General features: G+C 38.8%; 1 protein-coding gene across 1 annotated transcript; it reads right to left on the reverse strand.

Moving 5' to 3' along the window:
• Window positions 1-569: 569 nt before the first annotated feature.
• On the reverse strand, window positions 570-18,931 carry MKS1 (MKS transition zone complex subunit 1). Its single transcript, XM_034421049.2, has 18 exons — window positions 18,503-18,931; window positions 14,582-14,700; window positions 13,975-14,042; window positions 12,792-12,947; window positions 12,090-12,187; window positions 11,800-11,928; window positions 10,949-11,053; window positions 10,722-10,830; window positions 10,574-10,630; window positions 9,052-9,094; window positions 8,523-8,585; window positions 7,357-7,427; window positions 5,644-5,713; window positions 4,623-4,730; window positions 3,445-3,578; window positions 3,111-3,193; window positions 2,725-2,822; window positions 570-1,582 (listed from the first exon to the last, which is right to left on the reverse strand). Exons 1-18 carry the CDS (start codon window positions 18,580-18,582, stop codon window positions 1,455-1,457), a joined length of 1,719 nt encoding a protein of 572 aa, XP_034276940.1. The 5' UTR covers window positions 18,583-18,931; the 3' UTR covers window positions 570-1,454.
• Between the last annotated feature and the right edge of the window lie 599 nt (window positions 18,932-19,530).

A 19,530-nucleotide genomic window follows, 5' to 3' on the forward strand; every position in this document is an offset into this window, starting at 1 on the left:
AAGTAAAAAGTTGAGGTTGTACGTTATTACCTTATTCTACTGTGCCAAATGGAGTCATAAATCAATGTTTTTCTTTTGCTTTTCCTACACTTTTTTCTTTTCCTTTCCCTCATTTTCCCCTTATTTTCATTTTTCTTTGTATTTCTGTATTTTATATTTTGATAAACTAATTACAAATTTGAATGTAAAAAAAAGGGAAGGTAGTCCAAACACTAAGGGGATTAGCAACAAATCAGGAAAGCAACTTGGAAAAACTTTCCTTCCTACAAGAATCCTAGGAAGCTGCTAGCAGGAATTTTACAGCTCCAATCCCTGCATGAGTCATTAGGAGATTCACAGGTGGCTGCACCACCTGAAATTGAGCCCACAGCTTCCCAGCTATTCTGCACCCTTTGCTTCAATTCAAGGCAATTTTGGTTTTGCATAGAAAAAGGATGGAGACAAAGATGCAATGTACCAGTAGCATCCTTGTTCTCTAGCTTACTGGAAGAAAAAAGTTGTGTGGGACAACTTGTGTTTGTGTGTTTTAAGTACTTGTTTTTCTAAGAAATAAACCTCTTTACAAATAGTAATAATGAAATATCATTGTTTTAATTGTTGCTTGTCCTTTGTTATAAACAGAGTACAGGTACAATATGTGTGTGTGTGTCTGTGTGTGTGTATGTATGTATGTATTTCTCCTCAGCTGGGTATTTTCCTACGTGAACCAAGATTTTCAAAATGCTGCCATAGCTCAGTGAAATCACAATTCACTAGTTCTAGGCTTTTCCAGACAGCAAGCAAACAGTTTGCTGCCCTTTGGGAGACTAATATAGATCTATTTCGGACTAATTACTCCTTATCAGTTAGCCACACCCTCATCACACGTTTCCTCCCCGTAGAGGTCCCGTAGACCCCATAGAGGTCAAGTATATGTTTTCTTCTCTTATCATAAACCCTTTATGTGTATTTCTCCTCAGCCGGGTATTTTCCTACGTAAACCAAGATTTTCAAAATGCTGCCATAGCTCAGTGAAATCACAATTCACTAGTTCTAGGCTTTTCCAGACAGCAAGCAAACAGTTTGCTGCCCTTTGGGAGACTAATATATATATCCCTATGTATATTTAAATATACACACATTTAGATACAAAAACACATCCATGTAGACAAAATAAAATACTGTACAACATGGTTGCCTTCCTAAGACATAGAACTTTTTTTGTAATCTCATGATCTTGTGCGAAGAAAGGGAGAAATACTGAGGTTTCTGTCACATTCTTTGAAGAAACAGCAGTCCAAGCACCTATGCCCAGCACCACATGGCCCACCTCCAGATTCAAACTGAGGTGCAGGACTCCCCCCATAAGTTGCAAAAGCAGAGGTGAGAACCCCAGGCGCAGAGCTGGCTGGAGAATTATGAGAGTTGAAGTCCATGTGTCTTCAGGTGGCTGAGAAACACTGGTGGAGAACATCTTAGAAGACAGCAGGCTGCTTGATGATGCTTTCATCATTGTGAACTTCAGAGGCTGAAGTGCGAATCAAATCTTGAGGAAGGCTTTCTCGGGCTTCCTGCATCCGTTGACGAGCCCGTTGGAACGCCTCTGCAACAAAGAGAAGAGACATGGTAGTTAGGTGGAGGTTCAACCTGCGCAGTCAGCTAGTTCCTTTGCCTGACCACTCCTTCCTTCTAGACATTTTAACCGAAATCCCATGCTGTAATATTCAAAGCATGCGATGAGTTGAATACATTATGTAGGCTAGAAAGTATGTCTAACTTCTAGTAGCTCTGTGGAAGAGAGAAAGAAAATGTATTGGGCAAAAGCAAAACAATGATTTTGAATTCCTCTTACCCCCTTATTCTGACACACTATCCAGAATAACAAATATTTTATTCTATATTTTTAAAAAAACCTGGGGGGGCTACAAAGTTATTTTACCTTTAATAAATAATATATATATACATACACCTCTGGTAAATCTGAGTTTTGCAAATAAGAAACAGATGCCATATGATAAAATAGATAAAAAATACTATCCTCTTTAAATGATTCTAATGTTCAAGATTATTTAAAACAATATTTAATTAGAAGATATGTTCATATTTAATAAAAATGAATAACCACCTATTAATTTGGGCTTTTTAAAGAAACTACCATACATTGAAACAATTTAGAATTAAAATGCATAAAATGGCCATTGAGAATCCTAAGAACAAAAATGGTGCCCTGCTAGATTGGGTCCCTGGTCCATCAGTCTCTTATCACAGTGCCAACTCAGGACACAAGGAAGCCAGCTAGTTTCCCAGCAATGGCCTTTAAAGCAATTACACTGTCATCAAGGCTAATAATCATTAACCCCCTTGGATTATTCCCATGAATTGATCCAACCTGTTTCTGAAGCCACCTTAGTTGATAGCCAACAACATATCTCACAGTAGCAAATTCCAAAATTTAATTATGCATTAATATTTCCTTTTGTCTGCCCTGATTCTTCCAGGATTCAATTTAATTGAGTGACCTCTGGTTCTAGAATTTTGGGAAGGGGAAAATAGCTTCTTGTCCACTTTAACTGCACCATACATAGTTGTGTGACGTTTCAGTCACGTCCCCTTTCATCTTCTTTTTAGACTAAAAAAGATCAAATATTGCAATCTTTCCTGATAGGGAAATTGTAATGACCAAGATCCAAATAGTTCTGCTTTGCGCAAAAAAAGTCCTACCTGTTTCTGTGTCAAAAGCCTTACCTAAAACATTATAAAGGGAACTTTGCTGACTGAAGTTTCCTAGTCGATCCAGAACACTCTGCATGCGTTTCTTCATGGAGCTGGACTCCAGAAAAGCTCTGCCAAGAAATAAGTTTTAAACTTATAACTTTTAAGCTTTGAGGACCAGTCATAAGTACTAGTGTTCGGTGTTGTTACACCTTCAAGTAAGTGATCAGTAAGCAAGGACTATGTATGTGCATCTGTATCAATGAGAATATCAAAATTAGGCATTTGAATCCAAAGGCAGATAACCAAGCTGATAACAGAAGCCACTTTTTGCTTCTCGGAAGAGGGAAAGAGATTCTCTTCCCTATGCATGTTCAGAATGTCCAGAAATTCTTTCTCTAGTGAAGAGAAAATCTTACTTGGACTGCTGCAGGCAGTTCAGCCGGAAAGTGACACTCCCTGTTGTTTCAGAACGAAAACCCAAACGGCTGAGACGATCACCCTGCACAAAAAATAAGTGTCAGTTTAGAGCAGGGGTCTCCAATCTTGGCAATTTTAAGACTTGTGGATTTCAACTCCCAGAATTCCTCAGCCAGCTTTGTCCACAAGTCTTAAAGTTGCCAAGGTTGGAGACCCCTGGTTTAGAGGAAGTTCTATCTGAGTCTTCAACCTTCTTTCTCAATAAATGTGCCAAGCTCTAGACCAAAATGCTTTGCAGAAAATATGGGTGGGCATGGGGAGGCAGGCACTCACTGTGAAAGTACTTGGCACTTTGGTGTAGGTTATATCCTCAAGCTCTGGAGATCCTCCAATGAAAAACCTCCGTAGTTCTGAAATGGTGCCCAACTCTACAGGACGCCATGTAGAAACAGACAAAGTGTGAACTCCTGAATCGTCAGGTTGAATGGGATTGATGCCAGAGATATGAGGGAGGGAAAAAATCAAAAGGTTACTCAGAACATGCAGGCCCACTACCAGTATGTTAGCCACTGAGATCACAATATAAAAGTTCCAGTGAAATACATGACCTGGAAACTGTGTACTACAAGCAAAGGAAAATGTACAGATACTCTACAATAGAAGAGAGAAGCTGGATTTTCATGGCTTGTAAAAGATGCCATAGTACTCAATTCACACATGAAGTTTTATTTATATATTTGCAGGCTTATGTGGCATCTCAGGCGCAGAGTGATTGTGGGTGGCTTATGGACTATAAACTATAGTTTATATAACACAATGACTATGTTTGTATCATACTATGATACTAAGACAAACCCAATCAACCACATTACAGCTTAGCACAATGTACACACTCAGTGAATTTGCCCATCTTTTGGCAGTGACCGTAGGATATGTTCACATCACTTGGTGCATTAATCTTTTATCGAGGATATACTATCCCATTTGAATGGAAGGAAGGCAATCCTTTCCAAACCTTAAATCATCTGCCATTCCCCACAAAAATTGTTGCATGTTAATCTCTTCCTAATGTGTTAAACTGAACAACAGCAAAGGACAAATGCCCAAAACCACCCAGGAAATTTCACCCATCAATAGGAATGTGAGTCTACTAGGAGAATGACAGAAAGGCATGATAAAGAGAGGATCTATTATAAGCATGCCACCTTAAATGCTAAGAGCATGCCATCTTAAAAGGAGTTTCCAGAATTCTAGCAGTTAAAGAAAATAAGGAAGTTTGCTCAAATACAGTTATCAGAAGAGCATCTAGTACTAAAATGTATGATGAACATACACTACTAGAGGCAAGTAAAAAAATAAAAATGTATTTTGATTTTTGTTTTATGTAAATCACTCAGGAGTCTCATAAAAGTGGTTATATACAATAAATCAAATAAATAAATAAAAATCAACAAATAAATTTGCTTCATGAGTTGCACCAATGCAAGTTCACTTCTAGCGCTGTCTTTTACCTGGCGTTGCTGGCAGCACTACATAACCATAGCCTTCAACACGGTACCTATGCCAGAAATCCAAGGAAAGAACCTCAAAGTATAGGACAGGCCACTCAGGGAGGGAGCCTATAAGAGGAAGGAAGAAAGTGAATAAGAGTCCAGCCAGTCTCGCATCAATGTCATGTTTTATTCCAGGGTAAACAGTAGGGCAATTCTGCTGATGAAGGGATGTTTTTTAACAGATTAACAGAGTTGGAAGGGACCTTGTAGGTCAAGGGTGTCAAACTGGCGGCCCATGGGCCAGATGCATCACGCACAGACCACACCCACCCCAGCTCTGCAAAGGGGGAAAACGTCACCAAACGTCACATGACGGCAACGTGACACGGCGAGTTTAACACCTGTGTTGTAGGTCATCTAGCCCAATAGCTTTACACTAGGATCAGAATAAACCATTGCTCAGAGGCACAATCCTCTGACATAGTTGCAAGTAGTTCATTGAAATGAATGCAAGCTATGCAACACATCCTATTCTTCTGCAGGCCTCGGCCATTAGTGTACAGGTTTTTTTCTAGAGCAGAAGTTTTCAATTGGAGGCTTCAAGGCTGTCTATAGTCCCCTGAAACCATGGCTTCAGTTCTGAGAAATCTCCAAAAGTTGTAACCAATTTGTAATTTTTAATATTGGAGAAGGTGAGTGAATATATAAGTGGAGAGTGATCATATTAATTACATTTCTCTGTAATTAAATTTTAATATGTGTTCAATTTTTAAATAGAATTTTGTGTTTGTCTCTTAACAATCTTAAGGGTGATAATGATAGTGGCATGCCTCCCAAAGGCTAAATATCAACTTCAGTCTAGAAAAAGTTGTGCGTTCATAACCTAGGGAATGTTCCAGAGAATTACACCCCATAAATTAAATCCCTCTGTCTTCAATGTGACAGGCCAATCAATTTCCCAAAACAGGCAAAATACCTCAAACCCATTAGAGCCGAACTGTTTCTGAACTTCTCTCTGACACACAATGGCATGACTCACCTTCCAAGTCATCCTCTTGGGTGAAGAACATCTCCAGGGTAAAAGGGAAGGAAAAAAAAGCCACCCTATCCTGGGAATGAAAAATAGTAGTATCAGCTTTTACATGGGGCAGCAGGGAACGGAACAACCGTGTGTGTATGTGTTTGTGTTTGTGTGTGTAATGGGATAAGAAAACCAGCAAATATCCCCTGAAGAGGGATATGCCTTAATAGCAATAGCAATAGCAATAGTACTTAGACTTATATACTGCTTCACAGTGCTTTACAGCCCTCTCTAAGCAGTTTACAGCGTCAGCATATTGCCCCCAACAATCTGAGTTCCTCATTTTACAGACCTCAGAAGGATGGAAGGCTGAGTCAACCGTGAGCTGGTGAGACTCGAATTGCCAAATTGCTGGCAGACAGCAGTCAGCAGAAGTAGCCTGCAGTACTGCATTTTAATCACTGTACCACCATGGCTCTTAAGCTTGATTTAGAGTTGCCTGCAACTGTGCCTAGTTGTTGTTGCATATATATGCTGTGAAAAGGTTGATGGGTTAAGCGTAGGATTCGCAGATGTATAAGCTATGCAACTGTCTCCAAATGACAGAGTTATATGTTCCCTGATGATGGAGAAGCCTAATTCAGGCTTTAGACCAATAGAATAAACTCTACTGGCTTTGTGCCAACACTGAAGAATTCATATAGACCCTAAAGCAAGGGAGGGTTTTTTCCCCTATATATTTGTCTACATGCTGAAGATCTTCTCCAATCTGTTCTCCAGATTTAATTTTAATTTTTATCTTTATAAAAATTATATTATTTTGTATAGTTGTCCATTTTGCAGTTGTGATTCTGGTGGCCATCCTAGACTAAAAGTCTCATAATTCTTATTCCCTGGGCATTCCAGTTGAATCTGTGAGCTACCAGCCAACTGAAGTTCAACAAAGCTTAATGTAAATCATTAAGAAATCTCAATAATTTGGCAGTACAATACATTTAAGACTTAAAGGAGTAAGCTGAAGAAGGCTCTACTAGAATTTAGCTTTGAAATATTAGGAGCAGTGGTGAAATTCAGCCAGATCTATCTGGATTGTGCGATCCAGTAGTGCCGGTGGTGGGAGGCTCCGCCCACCCGCCCAGATGTCATCACGTCCCATTTTTGACCCTCTGTGCATGCACAGAAGGCTTTGCGCATGCGTGAAGGAAGCATGCATACTCTAACATTTGCAAACCAGTAGCGAAGGTAAGTGAATTTCACCCCTGATTAGGAGAATCAGAAAACTAAAATCCATAGCAAGATGGATTTCCAGTCATATAAGGCTGCTATTCCTCAAAGTAAGAATATTCCTATTCCTCCTCCTACAGAGGAGCCTGGTGGCTCAGCAGACTAATAGCCTATTATTAACATTCAGCTGCCTGCAATTACTGCAGGTTCGAATCTCGCCAAGGCTCAAGGTTGACTCAGCCTTCCATCCTTTCTAAGGTAGGTAAATTGAGGACCCAGTTTGTGGGGGCAATAAGCTGACTTTGTATAAATATACAAAAGTATGAAGGCTATTGCTTAACGCATTGTAAGCCTCCCTGAGTCTCTGGAGAAGGGCGGCATATAAATAAAATTAAAAAAAAAAAAAGTATGAAAGAAAAATGTGCCTCAAACCCCCAAAACTGGCATTAAACACTGGGACTCTGCAAATAGTCCCCCTCCCTCACAAAGGAACCACCTTAAACATACTTTGCCATGTACTTTGCTAGTGCAAGTCTGTGTCATTCCAGAGAGTAGTTGAGATGGGGGACATGACCAGCCTAGAAAGAAAATAAAAGCTTTAGCACCGCGGAGAAGACAGCAAGATTAATGAGCAGCTAAAGTACAAAACTCTGCTCCAAAACCAGACACCCTTTCATTGCATACCAGGTAATTCCTGACTATAATTGAGCCTGGAATTATGGTCTTACATCGTGGTGGTTGCTAAGCTGATCACCATAGGACCAGGTATAATTTTATGTGATGGTCATTAAGCAAATGCCACGGTTGTTGGATGTGGCAGTTGTTAAGTGAATGTAACAGTGATTAAATGAATCCACAGAAAGTTAACATCAGAATCTGGCAAAAATGCTAAAAATCATGGTCATGCTGTAAAACGGCCATAAATGTGAGCCAGTAGCCTAGCTCCCAAATGAAATCAGGTGAGTGTGTGTGTGTGTGTGTTGCAGTTGGAACTCTGCAATCGGGTCGTAAGTATCTTTTCAGGGGACTGATGTAACTTTGGTCGTTAAGCAATTGGTATTTATGCAAGGACTACTTGTATGTTCCCCCCCAAAACCATTAGAATTTCTCTCAGATATTCTAATATGGAACAATATGGAAAAATACTATAGATGGCTTAAAATTATTTGATCCTTTTTCTTTTCTTCATCTTGAATCATGATTTAGAATTAAAATGATTTAGAATTAAAATGATTTAGAATTAAAATGACTCCAGCGTTATAAAAGTAATGATACCTTAAGTTACTAGCCATACTTCTGTTATGCTTGTGATCTTGAAGTGTGAAGTGTGTGATGCAACAGGTAGATAAGTGATGAGGTGGAGAAGGGAGACACAAGGATTTTTTTCTGGCTCCCATCATGAGATTGGACTGGTACTGATTGTCCATCAGTATCTTAAGACTGGATTTTAGAGAAAGGGAGTTTGGGGAATATACAGCCGTAAATAACAAGAGGGTAGGTTCAAGGATATGCTTGATTTACTGTGGGAAGACTTATGAATCCCTGTATTGTTTCAATTATTTCTTTGCTAGAAGCAACTCTTCAGGAGGAAACACATTTCTACAAAAACTGTATTGTGGTAGATGCCATATTGTATCTTGTCCAATCCTAAGGGCCCAATTTATACTACTCACAGTTGGGCAGTTCCAAGAAGAAATGTATGTATAGATTGTTGTATTCGTAACCCTGGGCTGAAACTAGGAAAGAAAAGGAAACACAGTAATAAAGCCTTATTCTCTGGACCATTTCTCTCATTCTTAACCAAGCCGCCCAATCTTATGAAGGTGCACACACCTTGCTAAAGAGACTTTGAGTTTATAACAAAACCTGAATGAGTTGGCTAATCAAACTTGTAGGAGGATATTTTAGTTACAATCACAGCTCTAGATCGTTTACAAACTGAAAATTTAGTCATTTTTCCTAATAGCAAAAAGGTACCTAAATCAATATTAGGTAAATCACAAAATTAATTGCAGAACGATGAGAGGTATAAATCAGATAGCAGAATCACAATTTCCTTTGTGCAGTTTCACAGGGCAGGCATAGGCTTCCAGTTATAGTTTTTGACCCTTAATATTGATTTAAGTGCCTGGGGATCAATCTTGGGTTGAATGTGGAAGGAGGAGAAACAAAAACTCCACCAAGAATAAAAGGTTATCTTACCTATTTCACCATTCACAAAGAGTCGGAAAATACCAGGAGCAGTCTGCAAGAGGAAAGAATGAATGTTATCCAGCAGAAAAACTGCAGTTGAAAAGTTTTCCAGTGCCCGAGAGCTTCTGGCTCATCAGACTTAATAAATCTAGACTGGAGGAATGAAAGGATTGATCTGATATAAAGCAACTATATTTTTATATTAGAAGGTGAACATCAGGTGCATAACCCCAGGTCAGAGATATTTATTTAATTATATCTCACCTTTATTATTTTTAATAACAACTCAAGGTGGTGAGCAGATCTAATATACCTTCCTCCTCCTATTTTCCCCACAGCAGGAACCCTGTTAGGTTGATTGATCCAAAGTCACCCAGCCGCTTTCATGCCTAAGGTAGAACTAGAACTCACGGTCATTTCTAGCTTGATGCCTGTTAATACGCATCTTATTTATTTATTATTTATTTATTAGTTCGATTTTATATGCCACTCTTTTCCGGAGACTCAGGGCGGTTTACAATGCATTAAGCAATAGCCTTCATACTTTTGTATATACCACAAGGTATATACAAAAGGCCCCCCTAAGCGGTGTTCTTTTTTATATACAAAGTCAGCTTATTGCCCCCACAATCCAGGTCCTCATTTTACCTACCTCAAAAGGATGGAAGGCTGAGTCAACCTTGAGCCTGGTGAGATTTGAACTTGCAGTAATTGCAGGCAGCTGGCAGCTAAGTACTACTTTAACAGCACTTAGTCCATTGCGCCACCAAGGCTCCTTCAATCTCCTCCATCTTGATGACTTTATTGCACAAAGAGCAGTTTACATGTAGCAGTTAAACATTTTGTGGAAGGAAGTTCTCATTTTTACCTCTTCTATTACTTGATTTTATGAACACAGGGATGGAAGGGTTTTTTGATGGTCAATGAAACAGGAGACATACCAAAGGTTATGTGATGAATACATGACAGAGGTGGTGGGTCAGGACAAATTCAGGACTTGAGATTCTATTGTCAGTGTGCTTCAGATTCAAAGATTAAAAATATCCTTAGTTGAGCTTGGCTCCTGAGGGCTTATCTATGTAATTTTTAACAATGTTACAGAAGTGGTTTGCCTTTGTATTCAGAATATTTTTTTTCTCAATTTCTCAATGGCTCTGGAATTTCTGTGTGGTTCTCCATCCAAGGACTAGCCACCATCAATCATGCTAGCTTCCTTATATCACCTAAAGCATGCATAAGCACAATTTAACTTTCAGTATGGGTTTCTCAATTAAACAATAACTAGTATGAGAAATTTGCATGGTGAGCAAAGGACTAAGAAAACAGCAGTACAACTTTTTCAGAAAAAAGTCACTATTATAACACAATCTGCAAATTGCAGGAACTTTACCTATCTGCTCAAATCATATAAAAGTTTGTTTCCAACAAACTAATCATGAATGTTGTGGTAATACATTACAAAGCAGAACTCCAAATTCCCCCAACCTGTCATTCTCCACTAAAAATAGAACCAGGTTGTGAGGTCACTTACCATCTCAAAGTCAGATCCAACAAGTCCACTGAGGTACTCTTTATGTCGGCTATACAACTAAAGAATGAAACATACAGTCAGAAAATAAGACATATACCCCTTTTACAAATTTAGGCCCCGCTTAGGAGCAAAAGATAAGAGTTCTTACATCCTTGAAGACACGCTGTTCCCGTGCTTCCTCCTTCTCTCCCACTGTGGCCGAGGCATTCTCCAAAGTGAATTTCCACATTTCCCGCTTCTCGCCTTCCAGCTCAATCCTTCAGGGGGCCAAACAACACAAGCCCAACTCAGAGAAAAGATCTGTACAATTGATAGGTGATTGCCCCTTGACTTCAACTCATTTGCAGAGATCAAAGGGTTCTAAGTGGTGCTCACCTATAAGGCCCTTTTGTGCCTGTAAAATCTGGCTTGACTGTGAGGACTCCATTGCCATCTACCTTGATCATGCAGAGAACATACTCATACTCCTTGCAACCAAGCCTATGGAGAGATCATTATAAAAACATGATCTGCTTATCAGGGCTTAAATACCGGCAGTACAAGATACATTCAGGTGTTTCTGAACATATTATAGAATAATGTTATGCAAACACCAGATCCAGGACCAAAGGAAAACCCTAAGACAAAGAAGATGGTCTTGAAATATTGGAGAGCTTCTATGCCATTCTAGCATTAGCACTAGCACTTAGACTTATATACCGCTTCATAGTGCTTTATAGCCCCCTCTCTAAGCAGTTTACAGAGTCAGCATATTGTCCCCAACAATCTGGGTCTTCATTTTACCGACCTTGGAAGGATGGAAGGCTGAGTCCACCTTGAGCCTGGTGATATTTGATCTGTCAAACTGCAGGCAGCAGGTAGCCTGCAGTACTGCATTCTAACTACTGCGCCACCACAGCTCTTCTGGACTGCAATGAATTTGATCTATACCTGAATTCTAGGCCAGAAAGGATTTCATTCACCTTATACTTTTGTCACCTGGTCAATATATAGCAGGGATTACTATATCTCTTCAGCACAGTCTTTGTTTCTGCTACTCTCAACACAAATTTATACTAACTTTCTAGAGACAAATTCCCCAGAGATGGTAACATGCAGCTGTCACCTTCAGTTCTATATCAAGGGGTGCTAATGACTTTTGTTCAACTTCAAACATTCCTTGGAACCTGGGGGGGGGGGCTGATAAAAAAACAATAGGACTGGAAAGCTTTGGTGCATAAACTTACTTGCCTTGGGGTCCTAGGTCCCCCATAATATACATGGTCTGCACAGGAGTATTAAGGACATGGTTGTTCCTGATGAATTCTTCAGAGGGCTGCCAGGTGATAATTCGGGATTTCAGGATGTTTCCTTCTCTACCAAGAGGGGCAAAGGAGATTGTTGACTATAGTGAAGCAGGTTTCCTTCAGAATATATAGAAGAGCCAGGGAATGTCAGGGTATATCAAAATCATTCCTCTTCCCCCTCAAGCCCAAGACATTTGTACAGCAAAAGCATTGTCTATGGCTTCACTTACACTGGCCTGCGTTCTTGTCTTCTCCTCCTCACATTAGCCATCATTTCTGCCAAATACGAAGGCACTTCCTTGTCAGAAGTGGTCATTTTCTGACCATGCTGGAATGTAAGAAGAAAGCTTGTTATACTCATTTAAACAGGAAAAATGTGAGCTAAGAGGTACCATTCAACCCAGGGAAATATCTTTTTAGCAGGACTTTTGGTACAAAGCAGAGAGCAAAGGCTCCAGTGACAGCCCATCAAGGGAAAGCATTTTAAAGTTTCCAAAGTTGAGAAACACTGCTTCAGAATTGAACACCTGCTAATTACATGCTTTCTTGACAGTAATATGAAAGTGATTTGGTATTGCAATCTTTCAATATATTTTTCAACTTCCAACTCTAAATGACTGCTCTGGACTTTCCTGGTGATCTTCCATCCAAACATCACAACGATCTAAGCCTATCTAGCTTTGGAGGAATCTGTCAAGATTACCAAGATGCTATTATCTGTCTGAACTTTATTCCCTAAGCCAGGAATTATATTTGTAATTAACAATATCATTAATCATTACTTAAGGATTATAAACATATTTTTACATTACTTCATATTTGCTAGTATGAACAATTCCTCCCTTCCTATCATTCATGTTGACATAAAGTATGGACCCTGGGTCGGTCATCCCATCTCCAACCCATTTCCATCTCCATTAAAAAGCTGGTACCTCTTCTAGGCTGGTGAAGCGGTCATTGTCTATGTAGGTGAAGATCCGCTTATTCTTTCGACCCCCCAACTCTTCCAATTTTAAGATATCCTGGTGGTATTGTCGGTCAAGTGGGCTCTGGCAGGCAGACTGATTCTGGTAAAGATCAACCTCAAACTAAATAGAGTAGAAAAAAACCATTGTTGCTTGTATAACAAAGCCCTCCCTACAAAATCTCAATCCATGGAACTGCAGTATCAGCAAAACAGAGGTCCCAGCAAAAAACAGTCAAATAGTTGGATTTGTTAGATGAGCAAATCACAAAAACAAGCCATTAACTTCTGCAGGACTCATATCTAACTGAATTTCTCATATCTGAATAGGTGCAGTGAAAGTGAAGAATGGGGTGGAGCAAAGGGACACAGTTTGGACAGAACGTTCCACCAAGGTTACAATTCAACAAAATAGGCCAAAAATAGTCTGAAACATTTCTACCTATTAGACTGAGTCATTAGTCTCTAAAAACTTGAATGAGAAAGTGTACAAAGGAAGCCTGTTTTCTTTATTTAACATGAAAAGGCAAAAGCCCTTGTGAGCATGATGTACAGTACTGTTAAACTGTCCCTATTCAAGGGAGTTCAACCAGGCAAGAAAAATACCTGTGATATTCAAAGTGATAGCCAAAATGTTTTCTTTTGAATTATTTTCAGTGTGAACGATGTACAAAATACCTTCTGAACATGAAATAATTGTTTTAAAAGCAGAATAGGCTCTTTCAAATATTTTAGAAACATCCGAAGCTCCCAAATGTTCACAATAAGGGTTTGGTGCTTAAGAACACTTGAAACAAAACATCTTTACCTGAGTGACTGAGAAAAAAATGTAGGCCTACTGTTGAAATCCAGATGATTTATGACTTCATATTTTTCAACCTAGCAGCTTTTTAGAATGAAGTTTGTACTTTTATACATTCCATTAGATATCCATGTTAAATTTGCAGGAACAGCACACAACAAATTTGCAGGAAGAGCATATGATCAGCCCAGACAAGAGGCTAGAACATTATACTTGGATGAAGGAGATCTAGATTTCAATCACTGCTCAGCCAGATATCTGGCTTACGTAAGAATAAATTGAATAAGCACTGCCAGAAGCACTGAATACTGCTAGATTCATTAGTGGGACAATCATCCCATCTACTTACTTGACTAAAGAGTTTTTCTTGCCAGCCAATAACAGCCTCCTCTTTCTCCTCTTCAGGACAAGGTCCACCTGAAACATAGACAAGCCTCGAAAGTGTGCTTGGCAAGAATAATGGCTTAAGATGCTCCAATTCTCCCAGAATTTATTTTCTCTCTTGGTTACTAATATACATAACATCTGGGCAGGTCTAATGATTATTTTGTTGCTTTGAATGTCTTTATATTCAAAATCAAAGCCAAAGACAAGAAAAACTTAGGAGTTAGCCACACTAAATCATTGCACAAATCAAGGGGCATTTAATTTGGCAATTTAACAAGAAAAGCAATGCAGGAAATGAGAAAATTGCAGTGAGGAGAGCAGACAATCTCATTGACCAAGGTTTTGTTCTGTTAAGGTAAATGGTATCTCCTGACCGCCAAAATAAAAGTTAACTTAAAAATGAAACAAAATTATACAGAAACATCTCTTGGTTCCATGGTCATATTCTACAAAGCGAATATTTCAATTATTTGGTTTTATACTGATCAGACTTTGCAGCTTTAACAGTCTTAAGATCTGACTAGACTTCCAGAAATCATTGTTCTTAAAGTCCAGCCAAGAGCACTCACTTGCTGAGTTGTAAGGCTCAAAAGTTGACAAGCCGATGAGCTCCTGGCCTGATTGGCAGAAAGATTGCCGTAGCTGCTGTAATAGAAGGCTAGTGGAAGTAACCCGCTGAATTTTAACCCTGCAAGAAAGAAATATATTGTTTTTGGACATCTGGAGTGTCAAAGCCAGTTGCTTGGGGGAAAAAAATGAAAGCAGAGGAAGTTTACTCCAAATAACTGTTCTACTTAGACTCTTGTCCCTACTAATCATTATCAGTTGGGAAGTATCTGAATTTTAAAAAATATTTTACTTTCTTTTAAAAGATATTTAAGAATAGAATATGGATGTGTAACAAGAGCAACACAAAAATGGATTTACAAACCATAAAAATGATAAAATGTTAAGGAAAAACTCTAATATAGAATTCTTTATTGGCCAAGTGTGATTGGGCACACAAGGAATTTGTCTTTGTTGCATATGCTCTCAGTGTACATAAAAGAAAAGATACATTTGTCAAGAATCATAAGGTACAACACTTAATGATAGTCATAGGGAACAAATAAGCAATCAAATCATATTAGGAAACAGTCAATATAAATCGTAAGGATACCAGCAACAAGGTTACAGTCATACAGTCATAAGTGGGAGGAGATGAGCGATAGGAACAATGAGAAGATTAATAGTAATGCAGACTTAATAACTAGTTTGAGTGTTGAGGGAATTATTTGTTTAGCAGAGTGATGGCATTCGGGAAAAAACTGTTCTTGTGTCTAGTTGTTCTGGTGTGCAGTGCTCTATAGCGTCGTTTTGAGGGTAGGAGTTGAAACATTTTATGTCCAGAATGCGAGGGGTCTGTAAATATTTTCACAGCACTCTTTTTTACTCGTGCAGTATACAGGTCCTCAATGGAAGGCAGGTTGGTAGTAATTGTTTTTCTGCAATATTCCACTAGTAACATTAAATTAAGACAATACATGGAGATACGGTAATCACAAAACAATTGATTTAAAATTATCAATAGGGTGAAATTAGAAATTAACAATGGCAACTATAATAATAAGAATTTTCAGTCAAAATCTAGCTAATCTGAGATAATCCTCCCTTAACTTTATAACCACTTAAAAAGAACTCAGCATTTTAAGATCTTAAGAGAAATTAAAACTTCAGTTGTGGCCAAGGTCTATGTGCAGAATTATAATTTATAAATGTTTTCCAAACTGAAGTCAATAGATATATTTTTTAAAAAACATGAAATCAGTTTTGACATTGGATGCATACCGGTACTTCCAGAGTTGGGTCTGCCAGTCTTCTAAAGAAAGAACTGAGTGTAATTTCCAATGAAAAGTATAAAGTATCTCAGGAGCAGTTACATACAATGTTACTTCAGTATACTTTGTAAAAAGATAAAGTTAGTGGTACTTAACATTAAAAACAGTTGCAAGAAAAGAAAAATCAGAATCTAAAATCTGTTTCATTCTATTGTGAGGCATCTTCCAGAATAGTTGAGCTTGCAAACAGATATGAATCATTACATTTCCAGCATTACTGATATATTATCTATTTCTATTATTTGAGACTTTATTGGTGACAATAAGTAAATCTATGGTTTCTGAATTAAGTTTTTGTTTCAACTTTCATCTTAAATTATTATTTTTCTAGGACTGGATATGCATATGTTTTTATAATTCTTTATATAGGTGTGATAGTAATTTTAAAGAGTGAGTTCTCTTTTAACCATTTGAGCACTTGTACTTTAAATATACTTTTCCTGATTTTCAGATTAATTTTTTATTATCTTTGATTTTACAGTAACATCAATATTGCACTGTTGATTGTACCTACCGGTAGTAGTTGTGACTAAAAAAACAAGATATTATGTATTTTTTATACATAGAAGTACAATAGAGCCAGACTTTTGTTACGTAATTAATTTTAGTTAGAGCTATCAAATCAGAACTTTAAAAGTCTAAAAACTACATGCTAGCTAAGGAATACCAGTCACTTTTAACATTTAGTGCTTTCTAGCAGTTGTAGACATATTCTAGTATTAATTTTGCTTTAATTTATTTTATATTTTGCATCCGGTAAGTGTTAGGCTCCTTGATTATATTAATTAGAACTGCAGGATATATTTAAAATTAAATTATTTCCCTAAGAGAAACTGATTATAGATCTCCGAATAAGAGTAACTATAATTGAAAAGCATGTAATTTCTAATACTTTTATTCATATTTATTTTTTATCACATTACTGCGTACTATTTCTGTATCATTGCAGCTATGTTTGTAATTATTTTGCAGCGCGTGTGAAATTATTTCTTTTTGATATTTTATATTAGGAACACTAACCCTCAACCCTAACAATACATCTTGTCTTATGCGTTTATTTTATTCTTATTCTTGTTAACTGCCAGTTGATGTTGTGGTTGTTGACTGCTTATTTGGCACATTACTATCAAGCCTTCTGTATCTTGATCCTTCTGCTCAAGATACAGAAGGATCTTGACAGACTTGAACATTGGGTGCTATCTAACAAAATGAAATTCAATGGTGAAAAAAGCAAGGTTCTACATTTAGGGAAGAAAAACAAAATGTCCAGGTACCGTACATGTGGTACCTTGCTCAATAGTAGTAATTGTGAGAGGGATCTTGGAATCCTGGTGGACAACCATTTATTATTTATTATTTATTTATTGGTTTGATTTATATGCCGTCCTTCTCCGGAGACTCAGGGCAGCTTACAATGCGTTAAGCAATAGCCTTCATACTTTTGTATATGATATGAGCCAGCAGTGTGCAGCAGCTGCCAAAAAAGCCAACACAGTTCTGGGCTGCATAAACAGAGGGATAGAATCAAGATCACGTGAAGTGTTAAAATCACTTTATGGTAAGGCAACACTTGGAATATTGCAGTCAGTTTTGGTCGCCACGATGTAAAAAAGATGTGGAGACTCTAGAAAGAGTGCAGAGAAGAGCAACAAAGATGATTAGGGGACTGGAGGCTAAAACATATGAAGAACGGTTACAGGGACTGGGCATGTCTAGTTTAATGAAAAGAATGACTGGGGAGACATGATAGCAGTGTTCCAATATCTCAGGGGCTGCCACAAAGAAGAGGGAGTCAAACTATTCTCCAAAGCATCAGAGGGCAGGACGAGAAGCGATGGGTGGAAACTAATCAAGGAGAGAAGCAACTTAGAACTGAGGAGAAATTTCCTGTGTTAGAACAATTAATCAGTGGAACAACTTCCTCCAGAGGTTGTGAATGCTCCAACACTGGAAATTTTAAAGAAGATGTTGGATAACCATTTGTCTGAAGTGGTGTAGGGTTTCCTGCCTGGACAGGGGGTTGGACTAGAAGACCTCCAAGGTCCCTTCCAACTCTGTTATTCTAAGTTCTAAGCCCTCAGATCTCAGCTTGCATTTCAGTCTTTTAACTCAACTTTTAACACGCACCCCCCATACATGCAAGCTACGGCCAATTTAGGGGGGGGGGGACACTTTCTTGCATTCCTGAGGTGGATTATAAATCCCATCGAACACGATGTTTATTATATAGTACAATAATGGGCTTTAAACTGTCACACTTCTTTCAATAATATAGAGCATTAGAGTTGCTACTCGGCGATTTTTCTCCCGGGGAGGGCGGGCATTATTAGAGGATTTGCCGCCTGTGCGCGTTTAGGGGGCATTTGAGGTGTAACTTTGAGAGGGAGAGAGAGCACAGTTTCGTGTAAGAAAACCGAATAAAATATGTTGGTTCCCCTTTTGGAAACCAATATATTGATGCCACAGGATGTTTTCCAGACTGATTTGCTTCACCCGATGGGCGAACTTCAAATCCAAAGGGTGACTGGAGTAATGGAGCGGCGGCGGCAGCAAATTTGAGCCGCGGGAAGAGTTCGGGGCGTTTCACGACAGAGAAGGGAAGGGAACACCAACCTGAGGCGCAGGTTACGGATGGGGTCTCGGAATCGGTAGACCGCCGCGCCCGTGTCTTCGTTCCAAGCCGCCTCCGCCATCGCTCCCGGGGCGGGGAGAGGAAGGCAGCGGCGTCTCGACTAGGCCGCTTTTTCCATGGAAACGACAAGATGGCGTTGAACATAAATATAGGAAAAAAAAGAGGCCTCTAAAGCAGGGGTATTCAATCTTGGCAACTTTAAGACTTGTGGACTTCAACTCCCAGAATTCTTCAGCTAGCTTTGCAGCCAGCTTTGCTGGCTGAGGAATTCTGGGAGTTGAAGTCCACAAGTCTTAAAGTTGCCAAGGTTGGAGACCCCTGCTCAAAAGCTTCTAGTGGTATCGTTACCAGATTCCGTGCGAAAAGTCAGGTTTGACGTTCTCCGCGGGAGAATTAAGTGAAGCGATTTTGCAAGACACGCTTGTCACACATCTGTGGATGTTCTCAATCATCCAGGTCATGGTTGTCTTTTCCAAAAAGCAACTACACTGTTTGGAGATTTTTCCCCCCTTTGAAATTCCTCACCAGTCAGTTAGAACTGAAGAAACTTTTATGGATGAGAAGTGAAAAGTTTTCAAAGGGGGTAAAAAAAAACAACCCAAAAGTTCAAAAAGCGCTTTTGGGACATGTGTATCATAGAATCATTTTTACAAACCCCTAGGCTTAGAAGAGACCATTTTAAGTTTTTGTTTGTAGAATATACAACATAGAATCTTAGGGCTGAAAGGGACTTGGGAGGTCTTCTAGTATCTAGTCCAATCCCCTGCTCAAGATGGAAGACCATATACCAGGTCAAATGGTTCTCCAGTCTATTTTTGAAAACCTCCAATGATGGACCATCCACAACACTGGGAGGCAAGCTATTCCATTAATTGTTCTGGAAGAAAATATCTCCTTATCACTTTTTAACAAGGTTCCGCTTCTTGTTCTGCCATCTGGTGCTTTGGAGATGTGTCAATCCTCTCTTCCTATTTATTTTGGAAAGAAAGAAAGAAAGAAAGAAAGAAAG

The sequence above is a fragment of the Pantherophis guttatus genome, chromosome 1 (assembly GCF_059756535.1).
Source record: "Pantherophis guttatus breed Tessera chromosome 1, ASM5975653v1, whole genome shotgun sequence".
Lineage (NCBI taxonomy): Eukaryota > Metazoa > Chordata > Lepidosauria > Squamata > Colubridae > Pantherophis > Pantherophis guttatus.